This window comes from Oryza glaberrima, chromosome 9 (assembly GCF_000147395.1).
Source record: "Oryza glaberrima chromosome 9, OglaRS2, whole genome shotgun sequence".
NCBI lineage: Eukaryota > Viridiplantae > Streptophyta > Magnoliopsida > Poales > Poaceae > Oryza > Oryza glaberrima.
This window is the reverse complement of record NC_068334.1, coordinates 21075343-21096489: the sequence shown is the minus strand read 5'-3', so window position 1 is coordinate 21096489 and position 21147 is coordinate 21075343. Positions and strand designations below refer to the sequence as shown.

General features: G+C 43.6%; 6 protein-coding genes across 7 annotated transcripts; 2 read left to right on the top strand and 4 right to left on the bottom strand.

The window, feature by feature from the left end:
- Nucleotides 1-569: 569 nt before the first annotated feature.
- On the bottom strand, nucleotides 570-3385 carry LOC127784351 (wall-associated receptor kinase 2-like). Its single transcript, XM_052311582.1, has 2 exons — nucleotides 2224-3385; nucleotides 570-2028 (listed from the first exon to the last, which is right to left on the bottom strand). Exons 1-2 carry the CDS (start codon nucleotides 3344-3346, stop codon nucleotides 821-823), a joined length of 2331 nt encoding a protein of 776 aa, XP_052167542.1. The 5' UTR covers nucleotides 3347-3385; the 3' UTR covers nucleotides 570-820.
- Nucleotides 3386-4326: 941 nt separating this feature from the next.
- Nucleotides 4327-8761, top strand: LOC127784360 (protein SUPPRESSOR OF FRI 4). 2 transcript variants are annotated; one of them, XR_008019480.1, is made up of 7 exons: nucleotides 4327-4690; nucleotides 5198-5295; nucleotides 5640-5760; nucleotides 5882-6270; nucleotides 6646-6758; nucleotides 6874-8162; nucleotides 8297-8761. XR_008019480.1 is itself a non-coding variant. In XM_052311589.1 (7 exons), exons 1-7 carry the CDS (start codon nucleotides 4500-4502, stop codon nucleotides 8366-8368), a joined length of 1038 nt encoding a protein of 345 aa, XP_052167549.1. In that variant the 5' UTR covers nucleotides 4327-4499; the 3' UTR covers nucleotides 8369-8761. The 2 variants fall into 2 exon arrangements, 1 of the variants encoding a protein (XP_052167549.1); XM_052311589.1 differs by having other exon boundaries at nucleotides 6874-6927.
- Nucleotides 8762-9267: 506 nt separating this feature from the next.
- On the top strand, nucleotides 9268-11814 carry LOC127784354 (extensin-2-like). The gene is made up of 3 exons (XM_052311584.1): nucleotides 9268-9474; nucleotides 9743-11269; nucleotides 11669-11814. Exons 1-3 carry the CDS (start codon nucleotides 9396-9398, stop codon nucleotides 11698-11700), a joined length of 1638 nt encoding a protein of 545 aa, XP_052167544.1. The 5' UTR covers nucleotides 9268-9395; the 3' UTR covers nucleotides 11701-11814.
- Nucleotides 11815-12014: 200 nt separating this feature from the next.
- LOC127784358 (uncharacterized) lies at nucleotides 12015-14614 on the bottom strand. The gene is made up of 7 exons (XM_052311587.1): nucleotides 14216-14614; nucleotides 13615-13791; nucleotides 13386-13474; nucleotides 13197-13261; nucleotides 12977-13079; nucleotides 12419-12529; nucleotides 12015-12309 (listed from the first exon to the last, which is right to left on the bottom strand). Exons 1-7 carry the CDS (start codon nucleotides 14592-14594, stop codon nucleotides 12181-12183), a joined length of 1053 nt encoding a protein of 350 aa, XP_052167547.1. The 5' UTR covers nucleotides 14595-14614; the 3' UTR covers nucleotides 12015-12180.
- Nucleotides 14615-15056: 442 nt separating this feature from the next.
- LOC127784361 (uncharacterized) lies at nucleotides 15057-17910 on the bottom strand. Its single transcript, XM_052311590.1, has 8 exons — nucleotides 17554-17910; nucleotides 17302-17451; nucleotides 16738-16914; nucleotides 16528-16616; nucleotides 16366-16430; nucleotides 16142-16244; nucleotides 15537-15647; nucleotides 15057-15383 (listed from the first exon to the last, which is right to left on the bottom strand). Exons 1-8 carry the CDS (start codon nucleotides 17702-17704, stop codon nucleotides 15255-15257), a joined length of 975 nt encoding a protein of 324 aa, XP_052167550.1. The 5' UTR covers nucleotides 17705-17910; the 3' UTR covers nucleotides 15057-15254.
- A 303-nt stretch (nucleotides 17911-18213) lies between these two features.
- On the bottom strand, nucleotides 18214-21124 carry LOC127784357 (ALA-interacting subunit 5-like). The gene is made up of 9 exons (XM_052311586.1): nucleotides 20866-21124; nucleotides 20535-20677; nucleotides 20167-20225; nucleotides 19979-20053; nucleotides 19774-19890; nucleotides 19613-19683; nucleotides 19221-19524; nucleotides 18684-18973; nucleotides 18214-18529 (listed from the first exon to the last, which is right to left on the bottom strand). Exons 2-9 carry the CDS (start codon nucleotides 20620-20622, stop codon nucleotides 18478-18480), a joined length of 1056 nt encoding a protein of 351 aa, XP_052167546.1. The 5' UTR covers nucleotides 20623-20677; nucleotides 20866-21124; the 3' UTR covers nucleotides 18214-18477.
- Nucleotides 21125-21147: the final 23 nt, after the last annotated feature.

The following is a 21147-nucleotide window of genomic DNA, read 5'->3' as shown; positions in this document are numbered from 1 at the left end:
CTATAATATTATTTTAAAACTTGAGTAGTAGTATATTTAACTATAAATCAAATGATAGGAAAAGAATTAATAATTATACGTATATGCATATGCTGCGTTGTTGTATCCGCGTTGACCGATCGATCACGTAGGTGCGGATTGGACTGGATGGTTGACCGTTTCTACCGATCATCGCCGGCCGCATTGCGTCCCCGGAAATCTGTTTCTGCCGATCACAGCGCCGTCGTACAAGTTGCCGCTGGAACCAACATCGCTGACTATTATAATTGAACTGTCGACAACTTGGTAAAAGATACTCCCTGTCGTTTTAATTTTTTTTAAGTTAACTTTTTTTAATTTTGATTAAATTTATAGAAATAATAGCAATATTTTTAACACAAAACAAATGTATTATCAAATATATTAACAAATGTATTAGTTTTAGTGAAAGTAATTTGGTGTTGTAAATGTTACTAAATTTTACTATAAAATTGGTTAACTTAAATAAGTTTGACTAGTAAAAAAATCAAAATGACTTATAAAGTGAAACGGAGCGAGTATTAAGCAGCTGATGTTTGATAGCCCGAAAACATAGTTAGATCAGTATCATAACTGAATACAATACAAAGGATATCTTGACATTTACTTGGATGAAATCAAACAGAAAAAATACACATTCAGATGAAGAACAATAAAAATAAGATGTTACATTTATCCATGAAATACTGCATGCATATCATACATGGATAAATAAAAAAAAACCCATGGATGCCTTGTACATCGGGGACAACACGAGCATTCTATATTGATCCAAACTCACACAAGAAAAATGGAAAAACCGCTACCGAGGGTACCTCGATGATAACAAGTACTCTTCTTCAAGACTATATTGCCTAGTTGTCTCCAAATTTGTACCCTCACTTATTGCATGGTTCCATGAGACGTGATGCTCCTTAGATTTCTTTGTGCTCACACTATGCAGTACTTCTTGCTGTAGTGATGATGATCGAATGCTCTCGAGTGTCATTTCCACCTGTCTCATAGTCGGTCGCTCTTCTGCTTTCAACTTGGCACATGCCACAGCTAATGTGGCTACATCATTAACTTCCTTTTTTCCCTCCTCCATAACCTGCGCATCAAGTATGTCACCCAAGTTGCCCTGTGCATGTAGGGTACTGAAATGTGCAACAAGGCTCTCATCCTCAGCCGATCTGTACGAGTATGGTTTTTTCCTAGTAAGCAACTCCATTAAAACAACGCCGAAGCTATAAATATCACTCTTCTCTGTGAGACGTCCTGTGTAGTAATACATGGGGTCTAGGTATCCTAGTGTTCCTTGAATAGCAGTTGTAACCCCATTTTGTTCAGCTGGGATGCACCTTGAAGCTCCAAAGTCTGAGACTTTTGCTGTTAGTGAGCCATCCAATAGGATATTATGGGACTTGATATCCCTATGGATTATAGGAAATGACACGGCAGAGTGAAGGTAAGCGAGGGATCTAGCTGTTTCAGTAGCAATTCTGAGCCTATCTTCCCATGGCAACGATGTTGGTCCTTCAGCATGAAGATGATGATAAAGGGTACCATTTGATATGAATTCATAAACCAACAATGGCACTTCGGTCTCAAGACAACATCCAAAAAGTTTCACCACATTACGGTGGTTGATTTGTGATAGAATGGCTACCTCGTTTATGAACTCATCAATCTCCCTTTGGATCGTCACATTTGATTTCTTGATTGCGACGACATGAAGGTCTGAGAGAATACCTTTGTATACGGTGCCGTGCCCTCCTCCTCCAAGCTCACGCGATTCGTCAAAGTTGTTTGTGGCCTTTTCTAGTTCTTCCAAGGGGATGATCATTCTTTCAGCAATGTCAGCCTTTTGAGATACCAATTGTTGCAACAAATGGCCACGGTTCTGTTTGAAGAACTTCTGTCTCAATGTTCTTGCTCTCCGTTGTTTAATCTTACGTGTTAAAAAGACAGCACCAAGTGCCAGGATAAAAAGCCCGGCACCACTACCAATTCCAACTCCAATAGTTAAACCTAGGAGCACAATGGGAAAAATAAGTTCTCTCATCAGAGTTAATGTCGTTTAACCTGTAGATTAGAATAACAGAGTTTGCATCTTTGTTTGGATTTGGAAGAGAAAACAGTCACTAGTCACTTCTATAGCTAATGCTAAGTATACAATAATCTCTGAATAAATTAGAAAATGGCGAGCAGATTTAATTTAGTTACCTAGATTGGATTTGGTGCAGCCATTTAGAATGGTGGCATTACCACGGGCACCGCGCGGGCACTGGCACACGAAGAATCCGGGGGTGTTGATGCACTCGCCGAAGCAGCCGTACTCCTTTGCCCGTTCGCACTCGTTGATGTCTTGGCATCCGCCGGCGACGTACGGGTTCCCGTCGTACCCCTTGTCACAACGGCACACGTAACCGTTTCGGTAGTTGTCGGCGACGTTGACGCACAAGCTGTTGCTGCTGAGGCACGCGCTCTTCCTGGCCTCGCCGTCGCCGGGCGTGGGGCAGGACCAGTTATTGGCAGCCTGTTTGTTCAGCCCGGCGTTGAGCGTGACAACCAGGCCGGTGGACGCCACCGCCCAATCCAGCACCACCGGAACCGGGTTCCGGCGCAAGGTGTCATTCGCTGCAGGCTTCTTGAGAAGGTCGGCGGCGAGGCCGTCGAACCATCCCAGCTCGGCGATGCGGATCGCTTCGGGCACCTCACCTCTGTACTCGTTATCCATGACCGTCACTTTCACGCTGTAGGAGGGGCGGCCGATGGAGATGGGCGTCTGGCAGCAACCGATGCCCGCGCACTTGTTGCCGGGGCTTCTGAACACGCCACCCGTGTACATGTCGTTGATGGAGCAGAAGGAAGAGCAGCCGGTGATGACGTTGCCGCCGCTGCCGACAAGGGTTACCTGCAAGTTGCACGCCGTGACGAGGAGCTGGTTGAGTTCCCCGGAGACGACGTACGGGCCGGCTGCGGCGACGCCGCCCCACGTGCCATTGCCGGTGGTTCCGCTGACGACGTCGTACGTGATGTTCACGGAGCCGGCGATGTCGACGGCGCGCAGCGTGGAGTTGGCCAGCGAGATGTTGACGACTTGCAGGGTGCTGTTGCCGATCATCAGCCGCGGGGGATTATTGCTCGTGGTGTCGCAGGTGAGGCCGAAGCCGGCGAGGGAGCAGCCGTCGCGGATGCCGAACGGGAACGGCACGCTCACGTTGCCGCACCTGTCCGGGCACCCCGCCGGCGGCCCTGAGCCCACCGCCACCTGAGCTTCCGCCGACCACATCAGCTGCACCACCACCACCACCATTGCCGCCGCCGTCGCCGGAAGCATCGTCATCGCTGGCACAATCGCTCCTTGTACACCTACCCCCTTTTCTTCTACGCCTAGCTACCACACTACTACCACATTTCATCGATCCATCAGAACGAAGATTTAAGTAGTACACTGATCGAGATGAGGGGGCTGTTCATATTGCAGCTAAAATAAACCTTACTAAATTTTGGTGATGTCAAAATTTTGATAATTTAACAATATTGCTAAGTTTTGGTGGGATTTATTATGAATTTAATTACCAAAGTTTGATAAATGAATGCACATTTTTAACAACTTTATAAATATTATATGGTTTAAAATGACATCAATCTAAACAACCCTGAGATATCATATATCATACTCCCTCCAATCTACTTTTGATAGTTATATTTCATCTTGACACATAGACCAAGGATAAGTAATTCTATTTATCATCCATTTAAACATGCTACTAGTCATTCCTCGTAAACAAGCGATTCATTAATATTTACATTTCTCAATGCCCATGTAGCCAATTATGTGTGGAAAAATGGAGAGTCACGCATTAAATTTGAAAAAATCATTAAGAGGATAGATTGTTGGATTGAAATATGCCTATCAAAAATAAAATTTTTGGATTTGGAAATATAACCATTAAAAGTAAATGGAGGGAGTACGTGGCAAATATATCACAACTTGACTACTTGTTGTCTTGTGGGACTTTTTTTTCTCCAAGTTGACCGCTTTGGCAACCTACTCTTTCACTTGATAAATCGAAAAAAAAAAGGGGAACGTACCTACTAGCGCATGCGTGCATGGATCTCCGCGCTCGTTGACTGACCTGACCTGTTCGATGTGCTTGACCGTTTCAACGCCTAAGCCCATGTATTACATGACCAGGCCCAAGTTGAGGCCCATATATTACACGAACTGGGGGCCCAACCAACTCCAGCACGGCCGGCGAAGGGGAAAGATAGAAAACCTCACAAATTCGAGGGGGCTGGACACAAAATTCCATTGAACCCCACACGCCAGCCTCCCGATCCGACACCAAAGGAGAGAGCCGCGTCTCGCCTTCGTCTTCGTCTTCCCCCGCCGCGCTCGTGCCCTCGCCTCAACTCGCCGAAACCCTAACCCTAGAATCGTCGACCGCCCGCGAGAGAGGAGGGGGAGGGGGACGAGGGGGGCACCGCGCGCGATGGGGAAGAAGAAGAAGCGCGTGGAGAAGGTGTTCTGCTACTACTGCGACCGCGAGTTCGACGACGAGAAGATCCTCGTGCAGCACCAGAAGGCCAAGCACTTCAAGTGCCACGTCTGCCACAAGAAGCTCTCCACCGCCGGCGGCATGGCCATCCACGTCCTCCAGGTCCACAAGGAGTCCGTCACCAAGTACGTCCCCCCACTTTCCTCCCCCTCCCCTCCCCTTGATCTGCATCCGGTTCAATCCCGTAGCCCGGATTCGGCCAGCTAGATTTTTGGATGGCGTACTGCTGTTCTCTCCCAATTATGGCGCTTTTCGCGATTGATTAGATCGATTTGTTCTAGTGCCGCAGTAGATCGAATACATGGTGCGCGTTTCTGAATCGCGTATTTGGGGTTGAGAATTTGGGCTGGATCATCCTGACCATAAGCTAGATTTTATATAGCAATTTCTTACTCTTTTTTTTCTTTTGAAATAAGATACCTTGCTTGAGTTTTTCCTTTTTGTAAGATGCTATCGTTCGATGCATTCACTTTACTTCCTCTAGGCCGTCAAGCCTTGTATAGTTATTCCCCTCAGCTAGGCAATATCTGAGCGGGAAATAAATGATACAACTGCCGTATTTGCGTATTTGCGGTTTTAATGTTCTACCATGTTGTTGCTTACATGTATGTATATAACTATTTTGACCACAGGGTTCCCAATGCAAAGCCTGATAGGGAATCAACAGAGATTGAGATCTTTGGGATGCAAGGGATTCCTCAAGATGTGTTGGCCGCCCACTATGGAGAAGGTACTGCTATTAAACACTGCGACACACATGCAAGTTTTTATTTATTTATTTGTTGAGACTAGGCTATAGTTACTGGTCTACGGTGGTTTAGCTGAAAAGATTTAATGCAGAGCTATTCATTTTCTTGCCACTTGTTGGGTTGGCATCTTGGTGGTGACAGATTGTGGTAGAAATTATAGTCCTGTCGTCCAAACAGCATGACAAATCTAAGCAAGAGAGAAATTTCATATTTGCAGATAAATTATTCATGTGTAGGAATTAAATATTCCAGTGAGTTTAACCAACCATATATTTTCCTATAAGAACTTGTTGTTAACTTTATTTAGTGCATGTTCGAAATGCAGAGGAAGACCCTTCATTGAAGGTGGCCAAAGTGGAAGTGCCATCGCTAAGGCCTCCTGTTATGCCCAATCCAGCGGGCATGGTATATCCTCCACGACCGGCCTATGGTGTAGCTCCACCTATGTATGCTATCTCTTTTTCTTCAGTATACTCGAAATGTTCATACTCATCCAATGATTGCAGGCTCATATTCTGTATATTTGTTTTGTAACATTTTTTAAATAATTTTCACATTTGTTTGTAGGTATAACCCTGCACTGAATCCGTTGATGGCCAGACCTCCAATCTGGCCTGCTCCACCTCCGCAACCTTGGTTTACACAACCAGTAGTTTCAGTTCCTCAAATGGCTTCTGGGCTTGCACCACAACAGCCACTATTTCCAATTCAAAACATGCCTGCTCCTATGACATCAGCACCTGCAAATTTACTTCAGACTTCGTTCCCTATGGCCCATGTTGGAGTACCTTCACCTGTTACCCCTCAGGTGTCACAACCTCTCTTTCCTGTCAATACATCTGCTGGAAACGGTGCAGTAAGTTCTCCATATGTAGCATCTGTTGCACCTGGAAGCATCCCAACAAGCTCTCCATCAGTTGCTCCTGCAGGAGTAGGATATGCAGGTACTAACCAAGGTAAGAGCTGATTTTCCTTTCAACTTATGACCCTTCTATATAAGCAAATTGAGACTCTAGATTTTTATTATTTGTGATGGCAATTTCTGTAGAGGAAATTTAAGAGGATTTAGACAAATCAAGTCATGTTGTTATGATCCTGTTTCCTATTAAGAGGAATACCAACAGCATTTGCTCTGATATTGAAAAGAAATACTTAATTCAGGAGAATGCACTGTATGTTGCCCTTTTTATTTTTTTTATATATATAAAACTCAACAGTGGTTGATATGGCATTTATAGATGATGTCGTTTATGCTTATTCTTCGTTATGTATGTCCTTTATGTTTGTTCTTTTGTTCCTTCATCAATTCCTTGTGCACGCATCTGTTCCAGGTACAGGAGGTCCAGCGGCTGTACCTCCACCCGCTTCTAATAATAAAGCACCAGCCACCCAACCTGGTGCAAATGAAGTCTATCTGGTGTGGGATGATGAAGCAATGTCAATGGTATATTTTCCATCCTCTCTTTAGTTCTTATTCTCATTAGATATCATTTGGTATATATGTTACATTTATAGATATGAGTTTGAGGGTTATCTCAAATATTTGTTGACTTGTGTAGGAGGAAAGAAGATTGTCGCTACCCAAGTATCAGGTGCATGATGAAACTAGCCAGGTAAGTTCTGATTTTTATAATTTTATATCTGTAATATTAATGATATGTGAAAAAAACCAAGTTTGAAGTTCATGGGGATGCTCTGAACTGGAATATTGTGTAAGTGTTCATTCTAGGGTATAGAGTGAAGTAAAAATTTTAGGCACTTATGAATTGCATGATACGCCTTGTGTTCTAAAATTGGGTTTCCATCCCTTTAGTTTGTGCGTCAGAAATTTCATTTTATTTCTGTTACAATTGGTCCTGTATTACCTTAGTATTGCATTCAATAACATTTGAAGACCATTCACTGTGCTTTGCTTGCTTGTGCATAAAGAGTAAATACAGCATATCAGCTTGCTTTTGCACCAGCATGATGGGTCAAGTTCATGTCGACACATGTAGAGAAATTTGACACGATGCAATTTGTAACCTCAGTATTTGGTATTATAAGTAATTCTTCTGAGCCCATTAGCGTGATATGGGATTTAAGATGATTCTCTACCTTCAACCATCTTTCTCTAGATCATATTGAGAGTTTATATCCAGTCCTTTGCTATTTCCCTATGTTTTCTGGCATCTCGTCTAGTGATGACAAATCCATCATATGCTTTCCACCTTCAAAATCTGTACTTTGTGCGCTGCTGATCAACTAAAAAAGGAATCTTGCGCATCTTTGATACTTCACTATGTTATTCTTATTAGGTAGAAGGCACAAATCCAGTTGTGCATGTGTTGAATGTTAGGGATACTTCACTAAGAACATACTTAATTGTGAACTTTGATAAGTGGGATGTTAAGTTTGTCAATTTTAGGCTTTTCCTAAACATTAGATATCAAGTTATCTAATGTGTGTGGGAATAGGAAATATTATCCACTGGTAGTTGCACACTGTGAGATGTTTCCTATTATATTCTACCTTGCATTTTCATGGCATATCCTTGGTGATTTCTTGCTGATGTCGTGCACGTCAGGAGTTCCAAGTAGGTATTTACATTGTTCTACCTGCTAGTAAGTTTTTTACAATCTGACAAATCTCATGGTGCTAATTGACTTGAGGGTTATCGGCCAAGCCCTGGACAGTTCGCAAATATGTATGTATTAATTTCAATTGAGCATCATTATTTTATTGATTACGATTCACCACATGCAAATATGGGTTTGTAACAAGAACTAGGTGGCTGAGCTTCTGCCAATACCGTAACATTTATTGTAACTTAATTTTGGTCGAGATTGTGCCAAGAATTTGGTTCCAGGTCAGCTTTCATTTTGGCCCGTGAGCCTGGTACTTATGTTCAAAGAGAAGATTAATACTGCTCTTTTTTTTTTTGTTCTTAATCATGCCAATCATATCTAACACCGTCTCTCTTCTCCCACAATGTGTGAACAGATGAACTCAGTTGATGCAGCGATTGATCGAAGAATATCAGAAAGTCGGCTTGCTGGACGCATGGCCCTGTAAAACAAATTGAGCACATGTCTCGTAAATCGCCCCTATGCAATTCACTGACATATTCGCCTATCTGGGCGAGCATAGGAGTAGCGCCTACAGTCGGTGATTCCCCGATTCCTGTTCTCCATTTATTTAGCTAGTGACTGGAGGTACTGTGTGCAGTCAAAGGAATATGCTGTTCTGACTTGGAAAGCTTTGAATGTATCTTTCCACCCGAGTGAAGGTAGTCTAGAACCCATTTTCCCATTGTCACCTGAAGAAAATGTGATTTGTTGTCAACTCTGGAAATCTCATCATGAATTAGCAGAATCAGTTTCAGAAGCATGAGGTGTATTCATTAATATGATGGCACATGAGCGCCTACTAATAATAATTTATTGGTATTGATGCTAAACAATGTCACATTGGGAAATTTCTCTGCTACAGTGGTTCTGTTCTGATTATCCTCTACTTCAATCTTGCCGGTTAACTTATCATTCACAAGAATTTTAAAGCCTTCCTATAATGTTATTATGCCATTCATAAGAATGTTAAAGCATACCTGTGTTGATAAACATGGTTACATTTTTTGAATAGCGTGTAGGCCCCAAATGCTGGAGGTAATCTAATCTTTGAGTGTATCCCAAGCAAATGTCATGAAAAGAGAAGGAAATAAAGAAAATAAAGGGCCAAAGAGGGCAATAGCGTCTCGGTTTATCTGGGCAGCAAGCAAGCATATGTGCCTAAACTGCAAAAGGAGAAAAGGATAGGCGAATCCAAAACATCAAAATCACCAAGGAATCCAATCATTTCCATGCATGCGCTTTTACAAACTAAACAAAAGCTTTCTCGACTCCTCACTCTTCTTTCACTGCCGCTTCACTCTTTGGCGCACTGGATTCTCCTGTGTAGTGTGTGTAGCTTTTAGCTGGCCCCACTTTGATTAACCCTGGTTTGCAATGGCAGCTATAACAACAACCTCACGCCTTGCTGCTGCAGCTGCTGCTGCCACTGAAATCCTCTTGCCATTTGCCAAAGCTTGTTCAGGTATCCTGCCATGGAGGAGGGCAGCAGCTACCTGCGTCCGTTGCATTTCTTCTCCATCTTCGTTGCATTCGCTTCCTTCTCACAATGTGGTATGCTCCTAATTCCTCCATGCTTCTTGCATCCTAATTCTTGTCTGTATTTTGTGGCGACTTAATTTGGATCATGTTCATTGTTAAGCACCAACCAAGGCTTAACTACGTCGTGTTCAGATACTCTGACCGTTAAAAGAATCTATATCCTTCAGTAAGCTAGTCTAGTGCCACATAAATTGTTTTCTTCTTTGACAGGTTTTTTCTCAAGCATCAAATTCGTTTGACCCCTATAAGCTGACAGTCAAATGATTTGTTGGTTGAACAGGAGCAAGAGTGTTAAGGCCAGATGAGCTACTACTCGATCACTACTACTACTACCACTCGTCGTCGTCTGATCCATACTACAGCACACCGATCCTTCCACCCTACGGCGACGCATTCTCACCGCCGAACCCTCCTCCCCCTCCTCCTCCGATGTCACCCAGCTGCCTCCTCCCTCCGATCATTCCGGCACCAACATTCAAATACAGTTCTCCTCCACCACCGCCACTCTACTACCCTCCACCACCGGATATAAGCCCAAGCCCGCCGCCGACTGTTACACCATTGCCACCGGTAGTCTATCCGAGCCCACCGGAAGTCACACCTAGTCCGCCAGAAATTGCACCGTATCCAAGTCCACCTGAAATTGTTCCTAGCCCGCCGGAGATCACACCGTACCCAAGTCCGCCTGAAATTGTTCCTAGCCCACCGGAGATCACACCATATCCAAGTCCGCCTGAAGTTGTGCCTAGCCCACCGGAGATCACGCCATATCCAAGTCCGCCTGAGATTGTTCCTAGCCCACCGGAGATCACGCCGTATCCAAGTCCGCCTGAGATTGTTCCTAGCCCACCAGAGATCACGCCATATCCAAGTCCACCCGAAATTGTGCCAAGCCCCCCTGAAATCGCGCCTAGTCCACCGACCGTTACGCCGATGCCACCCATAATCTACCCAAGCCCACCGGAAGTCACACCCAGCCCGCCAGAAATCACACCTTATCCAAGCCCACCCGAAGTCACACCTAGCCCGCCAGAGATCACACCGTATCCAAGCCCACCCGAAGTTGTACCTAGCCCACCAGAGATCACCCCGTATCCAAGCCCGCCGGAAGTCACACCTAGCCCACCTGAGATCACCCCATATCCAAGCCCACCCGAGATCGTCCCCAGCCCGCCAAGCTATGAGCCTAGCCCACCAAGCTATGAACCTAGCCCACCGGAGTACGCGCCAGAGCCACCGGTGTACGCGCCGTATCCACCGGGGATCTTCCCGAGTCCACCGGAGTACTCGCCGGAGCCGCCGTCATACGTGCCAAGCCCACCGCAGTACTCGCCGGAGCCGCCGTCGTACGTGCCAAGCCCACCAGAGTACACTCCGGAGCCGCCGTCATTCGTACCAAGCCCACCGGAGTACGCGCCGGAGCCGCCGGTGTACGCGCCGTATCCACCGGGGATCACACCGAGCCCGCCGGAGTACGCGCCGGAGCCGCCGCCCGGCGGTGGTGGCGGGTACCTGCCGCCGGTGGTGTTCCCGCCGCCGCACGCGTCGCGGGGGCCGCCGGGGAGGCGCGCGGTGTGGTGCGTGGCGAAGCCGTCGGTGCCGGAGGGGATAATCCAGCCGGCGATGGACTACGCGTGCGGCTCCGGCGCCGACTGCGACTCCATCCAGCCGTCGGGGCCGTGCTTCCGGCCGGACACCATGATCGCCCACGCCTCCTACGCCTTCAACAGCTACTGGCAGCGCGCCAAGTCCAACGGCGCCACCTGCGACTTCGGCGGCACCGCCATGCTCATCACCAAGGATCCAAGTAAGCTTAAGCTTCTTCTTCTTGTTGTTCATGCTCACGCAATCCAGTACAAAATGAACTTCTTCAGATAATAGTTCAGACTTTCAGTGACCAAATGGTGCAGCAATTATCTACTCCCTCCGTTTCAGAATATAAGTATTTTTAGAGTGGACACGGTTATTAAGAAAATAGTTAGAAGCGAATGGTAGATGGTTGTAATTGGTTGAGTAGTAGAGGTAGGTGGGAAAGTGAATGGTGGAGAGTTGTGATTGGTCGGGAAGATAATGTTGGTGGAGAAGTTGTTATATTTTGGGACAAATCTTGAGGGCTAAAAGTTATTGTATTTTGGGATGGAGGGAGTAGGTAACAAACCTGTAACTAATGTGACTTTTTTTTTCTGTAATTTGATTTTCTTTACAGGTTACGGTAGTTGCCATTACAGTACGATGTGATTAGATCACACCAAGAAATGCGGGGTTTTGGAAGTTGGACAGGAACCTCTGAAAGTTTCAGGCTTCAGAGGTACTTTGTTCTGATGTTGCTAAGGGTGTTTATTGCAGTTGATCACTGATTTTGTATAGAGTAAAAGGGCTCAATCAAATCCTATTTAGAGAGATTCTTCTAACTTTTCTTTTTTGGCACTTCTTATTGTTTTGTATTGTTCTGAATAAGGTTATGTAATTTGCCATCTTAGTAAATTTTCATAAAGGCAATCGAGGTAACATCTGATGAAAGTACAGGTAACTGCACAACAGTGATCACTGAAAAACCATCGACTGCATGGGCAACATTTTTCAGTGCCAGATGGTAATGTTTATTCTAGCACATAGCACACTTTCTCAAGCCTTATCTGCAGCGTAAGATTTACATCCATGCGCGCATAAATCGACCTATTACTAACCTCTGAACAGTTGCCACTGTGCCCTCCTTGCTCATGCTGGAACTTCATCTGAAGAAGGGAATGACTCAAGAACATAAACTGGATCGCCGACCTTGATGATCCTTCCTTCATCTTTTTCTGACAGAGATTCCTTGCAGACTAAATTTTGCCCAAAGTAGACCTACAGAAGGCGATGAGTATGGTCAGTTCTTATGTACTTAAACTACTCTCAGACTCTCATACTCTCAAGTCTCCCTAGGATAAATCCGTGACAGTTTGGTGACAATTACCCGGCGTTTATTTTTGTGGCTCGGCCGCAACACTTCATCAGACCGGAGTGCTTGTAGAGCTTCCGTTGGTTCCTCACCAGGAATTCCATTATCTTGATTAATAGTAGGCACCTGAAGTAGAGTACACAAAAACTAAGGCAAGAGTATAGCTACACTAGCTTGGCAGTTCAAGAAGAGCAAAGCATACAAACAAACTCTGATGGCTTGACTCTATAGCAACTTCACATAACATTTTTTATAATTTACTGTTGTCTGAATGACTCCAGAATCATCCCTTATTTTGTCGGTGCTAACTTCATTGCAAAGTTAAACACGGCAGATCTGGAGTCTATGAAAAAGCAAACTACACACTTTATGCTCATGCAGAGAACAACTGAAATATCAATTACATAAATTAACTGACAGTATAGTCGTGTAATAGATCATACAGAGAACAACTGAAATATTCTAAGAGGCAGAACAGCTCATTTTTTTCCAATCTTCCATCATGCTGCTTCCAGACAGGAACCAGTACTTTAAAGCCACCAAAGTGCACAACACTAGAGCTGACAGTTTTACCTTGCAACGATCACATAACTTGACACCTAAAAATGTCAGTTTGTCTATCTTTATGGTCTTCCACAGATCCTCCGAGTATGGCTGACATCCATCAACTATAATACTGGCCAAAAGAAAGCATTTGCAAAGAAATGCATTATTACAGCATGACAGGTAGATTTATGCAAGTAGGTATATAGCAAAACAATCCAACAAATAAGCTGTGAAAAAATAGCCATACTTTGGTCTGAAGCGATTCATTGGTACAGGTTCTTTAAGGATACTGTTTAGTGCATCAACTGAGCCCTATAGTTGGATATGAACTGTCAAGTGTCAACTAGTTACAGTATTTTGTTTAGAAGAAAAAAAAAAAACTTTTGTACAGCATAGAAGGCCTTTCTCCAGAAACCACAGAGCACCTTAATCATACCTGGGAGGCCAGCAGGAATGGGAAGGCATCAGCAAACAGAACTTTGTAACCTTGAGCATAGTCAGGATTGGTCTCTCTAATTTCTGACGCTGTTGATATCACAAAGAGATATATATTTCATAAGCAAAGCAGATCCTTTTCAAGTCAAAACTGAACTTTGTAACCTTGAGCATAGTCAGGATTGGTCTGCCTAATTTCTTTTGAGGCAAAATTAGCAGGAGATGTATACCTTCATTAAACCGCACGAGTCGAGTCGGCTTCCCAAAGTAACTGGAAAACCATTCGGCCGCCTCATCTCCTTCGTCATACGCAGAACCAGACCACTCCCAGACAGAGACATCATCAACTGTGGCACGTTTTGCGCCAAGAGGGATCTTCAGTGGATCCAATCCGGGTGCTCTGATAACTGCAATTACCAGAGAAATGATATCCTTAGCACATCCACTTGAACATGAAAGAAAAATGGCACATGACATTGTGCGATTGAGCATCCTGCCAAGAACATTTTAGAACCAAGAAAACTTCTGCAGAGGTAACTGGCTTATTTTAGGAAACAAAACAAAACAAAATATAATTAGTAAATCTTAGTAATTGGCAATCAACCTATGTTGTTGACACAAAAGATGAATCAAAGTAGCACCGCTGCACTTTACAACCTCCCCTTTTCACATCAATGCAGTATGCAAACCCATTTTTTTCACACAATTCTATAGCAATTAGTCAATTGTATTCCATGTTAACAAATCAATCAAGTACACATTATAATTGTACATACTACATAGAGGTACATCATACATGGATTGTAAAATGATGATGAAATTGGGAAATACCCATGTGAGAATCAGGCGTTGGCTGCCACTCCTCAGTGAACGCCTCTTGCGGCATCTCCACCTCAATCAGCGCGAGCTTGGGCTCCACCCGCTGCGTGAAGGCTCTCCCTGCGGAGTTCATCACCAGCCACTGCCGATCCCACCTCAACCCTGCCCATCCAAGCTCATCCATCAAATAAATCGAGGAAAATTCCCAAATTTCAAGAAAGGTGATGGCGGCCTGGGGCACGGAGATGCCCCTGCATGATTTGATGGGGTACACGACGATCGACTTCACCGTCGCCGCCGCCGCCGGCTCCGGCTCCGGCGGCGCCTCGCCGCTGCCGCCTGCCTTATCCATGGCTAATGGCTTTGCTGATGATGCCAAGCCTCCTGCCATGCAGTGACACCGCGATTTTAAAATCGTGTCCATTTTTTTGCATTTTATTAGTCGGTTAGGTTCTTGAAAGTACAATACTGACCCCTATCTCTATGATTTGTAGGAGTATGTGAAATTTTACGACACGTGTCCAGGATTCTTGGAATTATGCAACTTTAGTGTAAGCTACTGTAGTAAAATCTGAACTTTACTGTGCACAAAGTGAATACTTCCTCCAGCATGGGATGGGCATATGAAACTGACTGTTCTTGAGATTCTCTACATTCTCTGAAAGTTTTAGGCTTCAGAGGTACAGGCCGTTATGATGTTGCTAAGGGAGTTTATTGCAGTTGATCACTGATTTTCTATTAGAGTAAAAGGGCTCAATCGACACTATTTAGAGGGGTCTTCTAACTTTTCCTTTGTCACTTCTTATTTGTTTTGTATTGTTCTGAATAAGGTTATGTAATATGCAATTTGCTATATTAGGAATAACTATGATCACTGAATATCAATTGTATGAGCAACAGTTTTCAGTGCCAGATGGTACTGTTTATTCTGCCACATAATAAAACACATTTTCTCAAGCCTTGTTGCAGCATAAAATTTACAATGATGCCGAGAAATTCAGCATTCTACAGTACTACTAGGTCTCTGAACAGCTGCCAGTATGTCCTTTGCTCATGCTGGAGCTTCATCGGAAGAAGGGAATCTCTCAAGAACATAAACCGGATCGCTGACCTTGATGATCCTTCCTTTGCCCTTTGCAGACAGAGATTCCTTGCAGACTAAATTTTGCCCAAAGTAGACCTGCAGAAGGCGAGAAAACAGGGAGTTCTCAGTGACCTATATGTTCTGAACCTGGTTCATGAGCAACTTGAAATTGCAGATTCAGCACATTTGCATTTAGTAATTGCATAATTCAGGACTCCAAGAGTAGAGTAGGTTGCAGGAATTGATTACCTGCCGTTTGTTTTTGTGGCTTGGACGTAGAACTTCATCGGACCGGAATGTCAGTAGAGTTTCTGTTGGTTCAGTGCCAAGTATCCCATTTTCTTGGTTAATGGTAGGCACCTGAATCAGTGTAACAGAGAAACTAAGCAAGCGGTACATGTATATTGGATTACCAAAGTAAAATGTACAGATAACACCAAAAAAATATGGTGATGTGAAATTTAAGTCAGACTCCATTTCACATACAAGTATATAACCTCAGGCTTCTTCATTTAATGAAAACTACCCATGGCACCCATCCCATTGTAGAATCACTTCCATGATTCAAAGTTATATCTCAACTAAACAAACGCCACATGCCAAAACTAAGTTGGTGACCATTCTATGTATCTGATAGAAATGAAGAGAGTATGGAAGATTCAAAAATCCATGCAGAATGGTTATATATACTCAGAGAGTTATGATTTAACAGATCACACAAAAGATTTAGTACAAGTAATAATATTAACCGGCAGAACCATCAGTTATCAAGTATCCAAGTATCCTCTCAGACAATTTTATTCAAGGTTAAGAGAGTATGGGTTGATAATTTGAAAAAACAGGGTCATATTTACCTTGCAGCGGTTGCATAACTTGACACCCTGAAATGTTAACTTGTTTATTTTTATGGTTTTCCATAGATCCTCTGAGTATGGGTGGCATCCATCCACCAAAATGCTGCCAAAAGATATCACTTTGTAAGAAAGCAAGTGCAACAATTGTCAAACTAACGGTCATAATTTAATGACCGAACAGTAAGTTGTCCATAAATTAAAAGCGCACAGATGTGCGGGCTTACTTTGGCCTGAAGCGGTTCATCGGTACAGGTTCTTTCAGAACCTCATTTAGTGCATCCAATGAACCCTGCAATTCAACATGAACTGTCAACTGAACTTTTATGTTGAGCAGCACTTGCACAGGACATCTATCAGCAGAAACTACTGAGCAGTCGGATATGTACCTGGGAGGCCATCAGAAACGGGAAGCAATCTGTAAACATAATTTTGTAGCCTTGAGCATAGTCAGGATTAGTTGGTCTGATTTCCGACCCTGCCAAGAAATCCACAAAACAGACATTCTCAATAAACAACAGAGAAAGGAAACCCGTACTCTGGAAATCAGAAAGGTTCCAAGACAGGAAAAACAGTACTAGTACTACTAAGATATAAACCTTCTTTGAAACGCACTAGACGACTTGGGTTCCCGAAGTAACTGGAAAACCACTCGGCCGCCTCAGCTCCTTCATCATAAGCAGAACCAGACCACTCCCATACAGAGACATCATTAATTATGGCTTGTTCAGCACTGAGAGGGATCTTCAATGGGTCCATTCCAGGTGCTCTTACAACTGCAATTTAGTATCGCAGGGTAGCTCAATAAAATGGTAATTTAAATGGCATGACAGATTGACAGTGAAGCTATCCTGCGTGTGCGGTGATGTAAAATTCAGAAGGCCCATACAGGTTCTACTTTTTTTTTAATGAGGGGGCAAAATCAACATTTGTCCAGTCCTACTTACGGATCAACTATTAGCATTCAGCTACATGTCAAGATAAAATTAACATTCGATAGGAGGCTAATTATCTAGAGCAATTCAAACGTTACTAACACAAATGACGGAAAAACAGCATTGGCTAAACATTCTTCAGATTGTTCAACTGAAATAAATCAACAGATGGCATATTCAGAAGTGGTAGTAAATGATGAGATATTAGAGGGAAGAACACAAGAATACCCAAGTAGGAGTCGGCGGTCGGTCGCCACTCCTCGGCGAATGCCTCCGGCGGCATCTCCACCTCGACGAGCGCGAGCTTGGGCTTCACCCTCTGCGTGTAGGCCCTCCCCTTGGAGTTCACCACCACCCACTGCCGATCCCACCGGAACCCTGCCGATCGATTGACGCCGCAACCATCCATCACAAACCACTTCTAGCTAATTCAGAAGAAAGATTAAGATTCCATGTATGGAGAAGAGGAGCGACGGGTACCAGTGGAGGTGATTGGGGCCTGGGGCACGGAGATGCCCCTGCATGACTTGATGGGGTATATCAGGATCGACCTCACCGTCGCCGCCGGCTCCTGCGGCACCTCCTCGCCGCCGCCTAGGAGGGAGGAGAGGAATCCAGCGGCCTTCTCCATTGTTCGGCTGCTTAGCTTTGCTTTGCTTGCCGCAAGCTAGAAAACGAAAAAAACAACAGTGATAATCTCTTTCTCGCCTAGTGAAGTGCTCAGTGCCAGTGAGGTGTGCATTTGGTTTGGCGGCACACGGCAATGTCAAGTTACAAAAATGCCCCTGCTTTGTCAGCAACCGTCCAAAAAAATAAAAAATTATAACTGGTGTGATATATTCTAGAATAACAATTTCGAAGAAAGATATGTCCAAATTAATAGTAATAGAATGTGTCACATTTAGTACTAGATTGAGACAAATTAATAGTAATAGAATGTGTCACATCTAGTACTAGATTGAGTTTTTTATGAGACGGGAATACTTATCATATGAAAAGGTATAAAAAAGTGAACATTCAGTTTTGGTCTAGTTGTGGTTGTCTTTATCTCTATGCATATCAACTTCAGCAATGCAAGTTTCAGTTCTATACTTCCACTTAACAATCATCTTCATGTGGTGTATTTAACAAATGGGGCACCTGGAACTCCTGCTTTGCACTTTGCAGAGCATTCACTATATTAAATTCTTTCAGCAACCATGTCTGAATCATGTATTCCTAAAAGAACATGTTTAAACTACATCACAAGCAAGTTCAGTTACAGTCTTACAGATAACACATATGTACACATAGCAGTAGTATAGCCTGTCTAACATTTATCGTATATATACAGAACAACTAAGAAATGATTCCCAAAATCCATGGTCCAAAAAGATCCATATCATTCCATGCCCAACTGCTTAATCATCGTACAAGTCGAGCAGGAATGTAGTGCAGCGACAGATGCTCCTCTCTCCTGAAAACCAACACATTAACACAAAAACATCAGCTCTACTGCATCTGCATCTACCATCTCGCAATCTCATCATATCAACATAAGAATCCATGAACATTTCATGAAGGGGATGAAGAACTAAGGAGGGTTTAATTCTGCAGTTGCAGTTACTGACATGGGGAAGACGAAGTAGAGCAATGCGAGCAGCAGTGCCAGCAGGAAGCAGGCCAAGCCGACGATGGCGTAGGCGCGGCCGAGGAAAGCGTTCTTCCCTCCGAGCCACCCTGCGGTGGACAGCACCAGCGACTTCTTGCCGTTGAAGCTGTACGAGTTGTAGTTGTTCTGCATCGTCACCTCTACACGGTCGCCGGCCTGCAGATCCATGTCGATTCTCCCGTAAAGTTTTCTGAATGTTGGCAGTGCTGCTATTCTCATCCAGACGATCAGATCTTCCTGCTCACTCAGCTGTTGAATTTGCAGACACAGAGGTTAGCATGTAGCAAGTATTACTTCGATATAAATTTCAACTCAATCTTGTTAACTGTTCTTGGCAATGTGCCTTGGAAAGTTAGACAATCTTACACTGTATATTCCTGAAAATAGTTCTGAAACTCAAAACTGAACAACTATTTTGCTTTGAAAATGGCTATTTACGACGAACCGTAGAGAATGGACGCATGACATTTCAGTCGCAAGTTACCAAAACACTTACAGGTTTGCTTGGATTTAACTGCCCTCCACCAATCAAAGTCCCATTCTGAAAGTTTTTAGGATACACGTTCTTGCCAAATCTGCGATTCCTTTCACTCTTCCACGAAATGCCATCTTTGTTCACTCTCAACGTCTCGTTGCCATGACCACGAGTGAAGCTGTATGTGTCGTTGAACAGGCTCCAAGCTATGAGACCACAAGGAACAATAGGTCTGCCATTCGCAGTAGCTTCCGGGCTGCAGTATTGCGTGTTGGCCACCTTCTTTGGATTTCTCAGCTGAATATCGTTGAGGCTCTTCACATACCTGCGTTCCCAATCAGAGTTATTCAACTCAGACAGATAGGTTTACTTTTGTATGAATTGATCAATAAAATTATTAGCCAGATTTCTACCTTCTGTGGTTCTGGTAGAACTTGTCAAGTTGATAATATATGTAAATCGGCTTCTTCATATCTTTAGGGACCTACAAGGAAAAAAAATCATTGTTTTACCTTATCGATGAAAGACACAAAATGTGTTGTTTTCACAGTGTACTCAAAGGGAACAGTTTTACCTTGAAGACTCTTGTGCAAGTCTTATCTATTGATGAGTTTTGGATATAAGCAACTTTGTTGCGAAGCATGTTCCGTGGCACACATTTTGTATCGTAACGATCAACCAATTCAACGACCTATTTGAAGAAATCCAAACATAAGATGGAAGAAAAAACATTTCATTTACCAATTTGAATATTAATAGCAAGCACAATTCAACCTTACCTTATTCGAGGCTGCAATGCAAGCAAGACCAATTGGAATGAAAATTAGGCCCACAAACACTAGTACAAGAATAACCTGTAAATTATTCAAAATTATGCAGACAGTATCACATGTTAAACTTCCCAGCCATATTCATACCGAGAAAAAAAATGTTGAACAGTGAGATTGTAGCAAACAACTGAACTCACAGTCTGGGGTATCAGTATAGGCTTGCATGCTTGAAGTTCTTGCTGCGTAAACCGATGGTCTTCAAAATCAGAAAGAGTGGATGCAAATAAGCACTTGTTTCATCAGAAGTAAATTTCATGTACTATAAATTTATCCCCAAACTCCGGAAGCCATTCCAAAACAAAGATAATTGCAAGTGTTGCTGCATGCCTGCATATACTATACAGTGCTGAAATGAACATCCGATAGAACAGTTAAAGATCCGAAGCAGGTGAAGGAGTATACTTCTCGAACCAAAGCGGTTGTGGTTACCATAAAAATTCAAGTGGCAGCAGAAAGAAACATAAATTCAATTATCTGGGGAGAGAGAAAGAGAGAGAGAGATTACACTTAGGCCTGTTGCGCTTCTTCGCGGCGGCTGCAGAGCCATCCTCGCCGGAGCTTGGTCCTGCTCCGTCGCTATTCACTGGCGGCATTCTTGTCTCCGGCCAAGAACTTGCCCCAGTGAAGAAGAAGACTCCTCTCCTGCAACTGCTCTTGAGAAATGCAAAGAGAATAGGTAACTGCCCAAAATGTCAGACAAGAAACAGATAGCGAGGTTATAGCAGTTTTCAGAGAGGATTTCATCAGGAGAGTACAGAAACGAAGGAAAGAATTAAAGAAGGTTTAGGAGTAGAGGCAAAGCAAGGAACTGAAAGGCTACTAGTAAGAGTGACAACCTGTCATTGTTGAGAGCGTCTTAAACACTGGAAAGTTAAGGATCACCTAACCGGTCTGCATCACATGGCCCTTTCCTCTGAAGATTTTGTTGGTGTTTGGATAGCATTGGCTGGTTAAACCTGTGTATGTACCTCAAATCCACATGAAAAGTCTTGCTTTGCTCCGATATGTTCATCAACAACCTGAGTGTGGGGCCCATGTGACAGCTCCAATTTGCTAGGACATAAGGGGCTCATAATTTGAATGCCACACAATCAATGAAAAAAAAGGATATATCATAG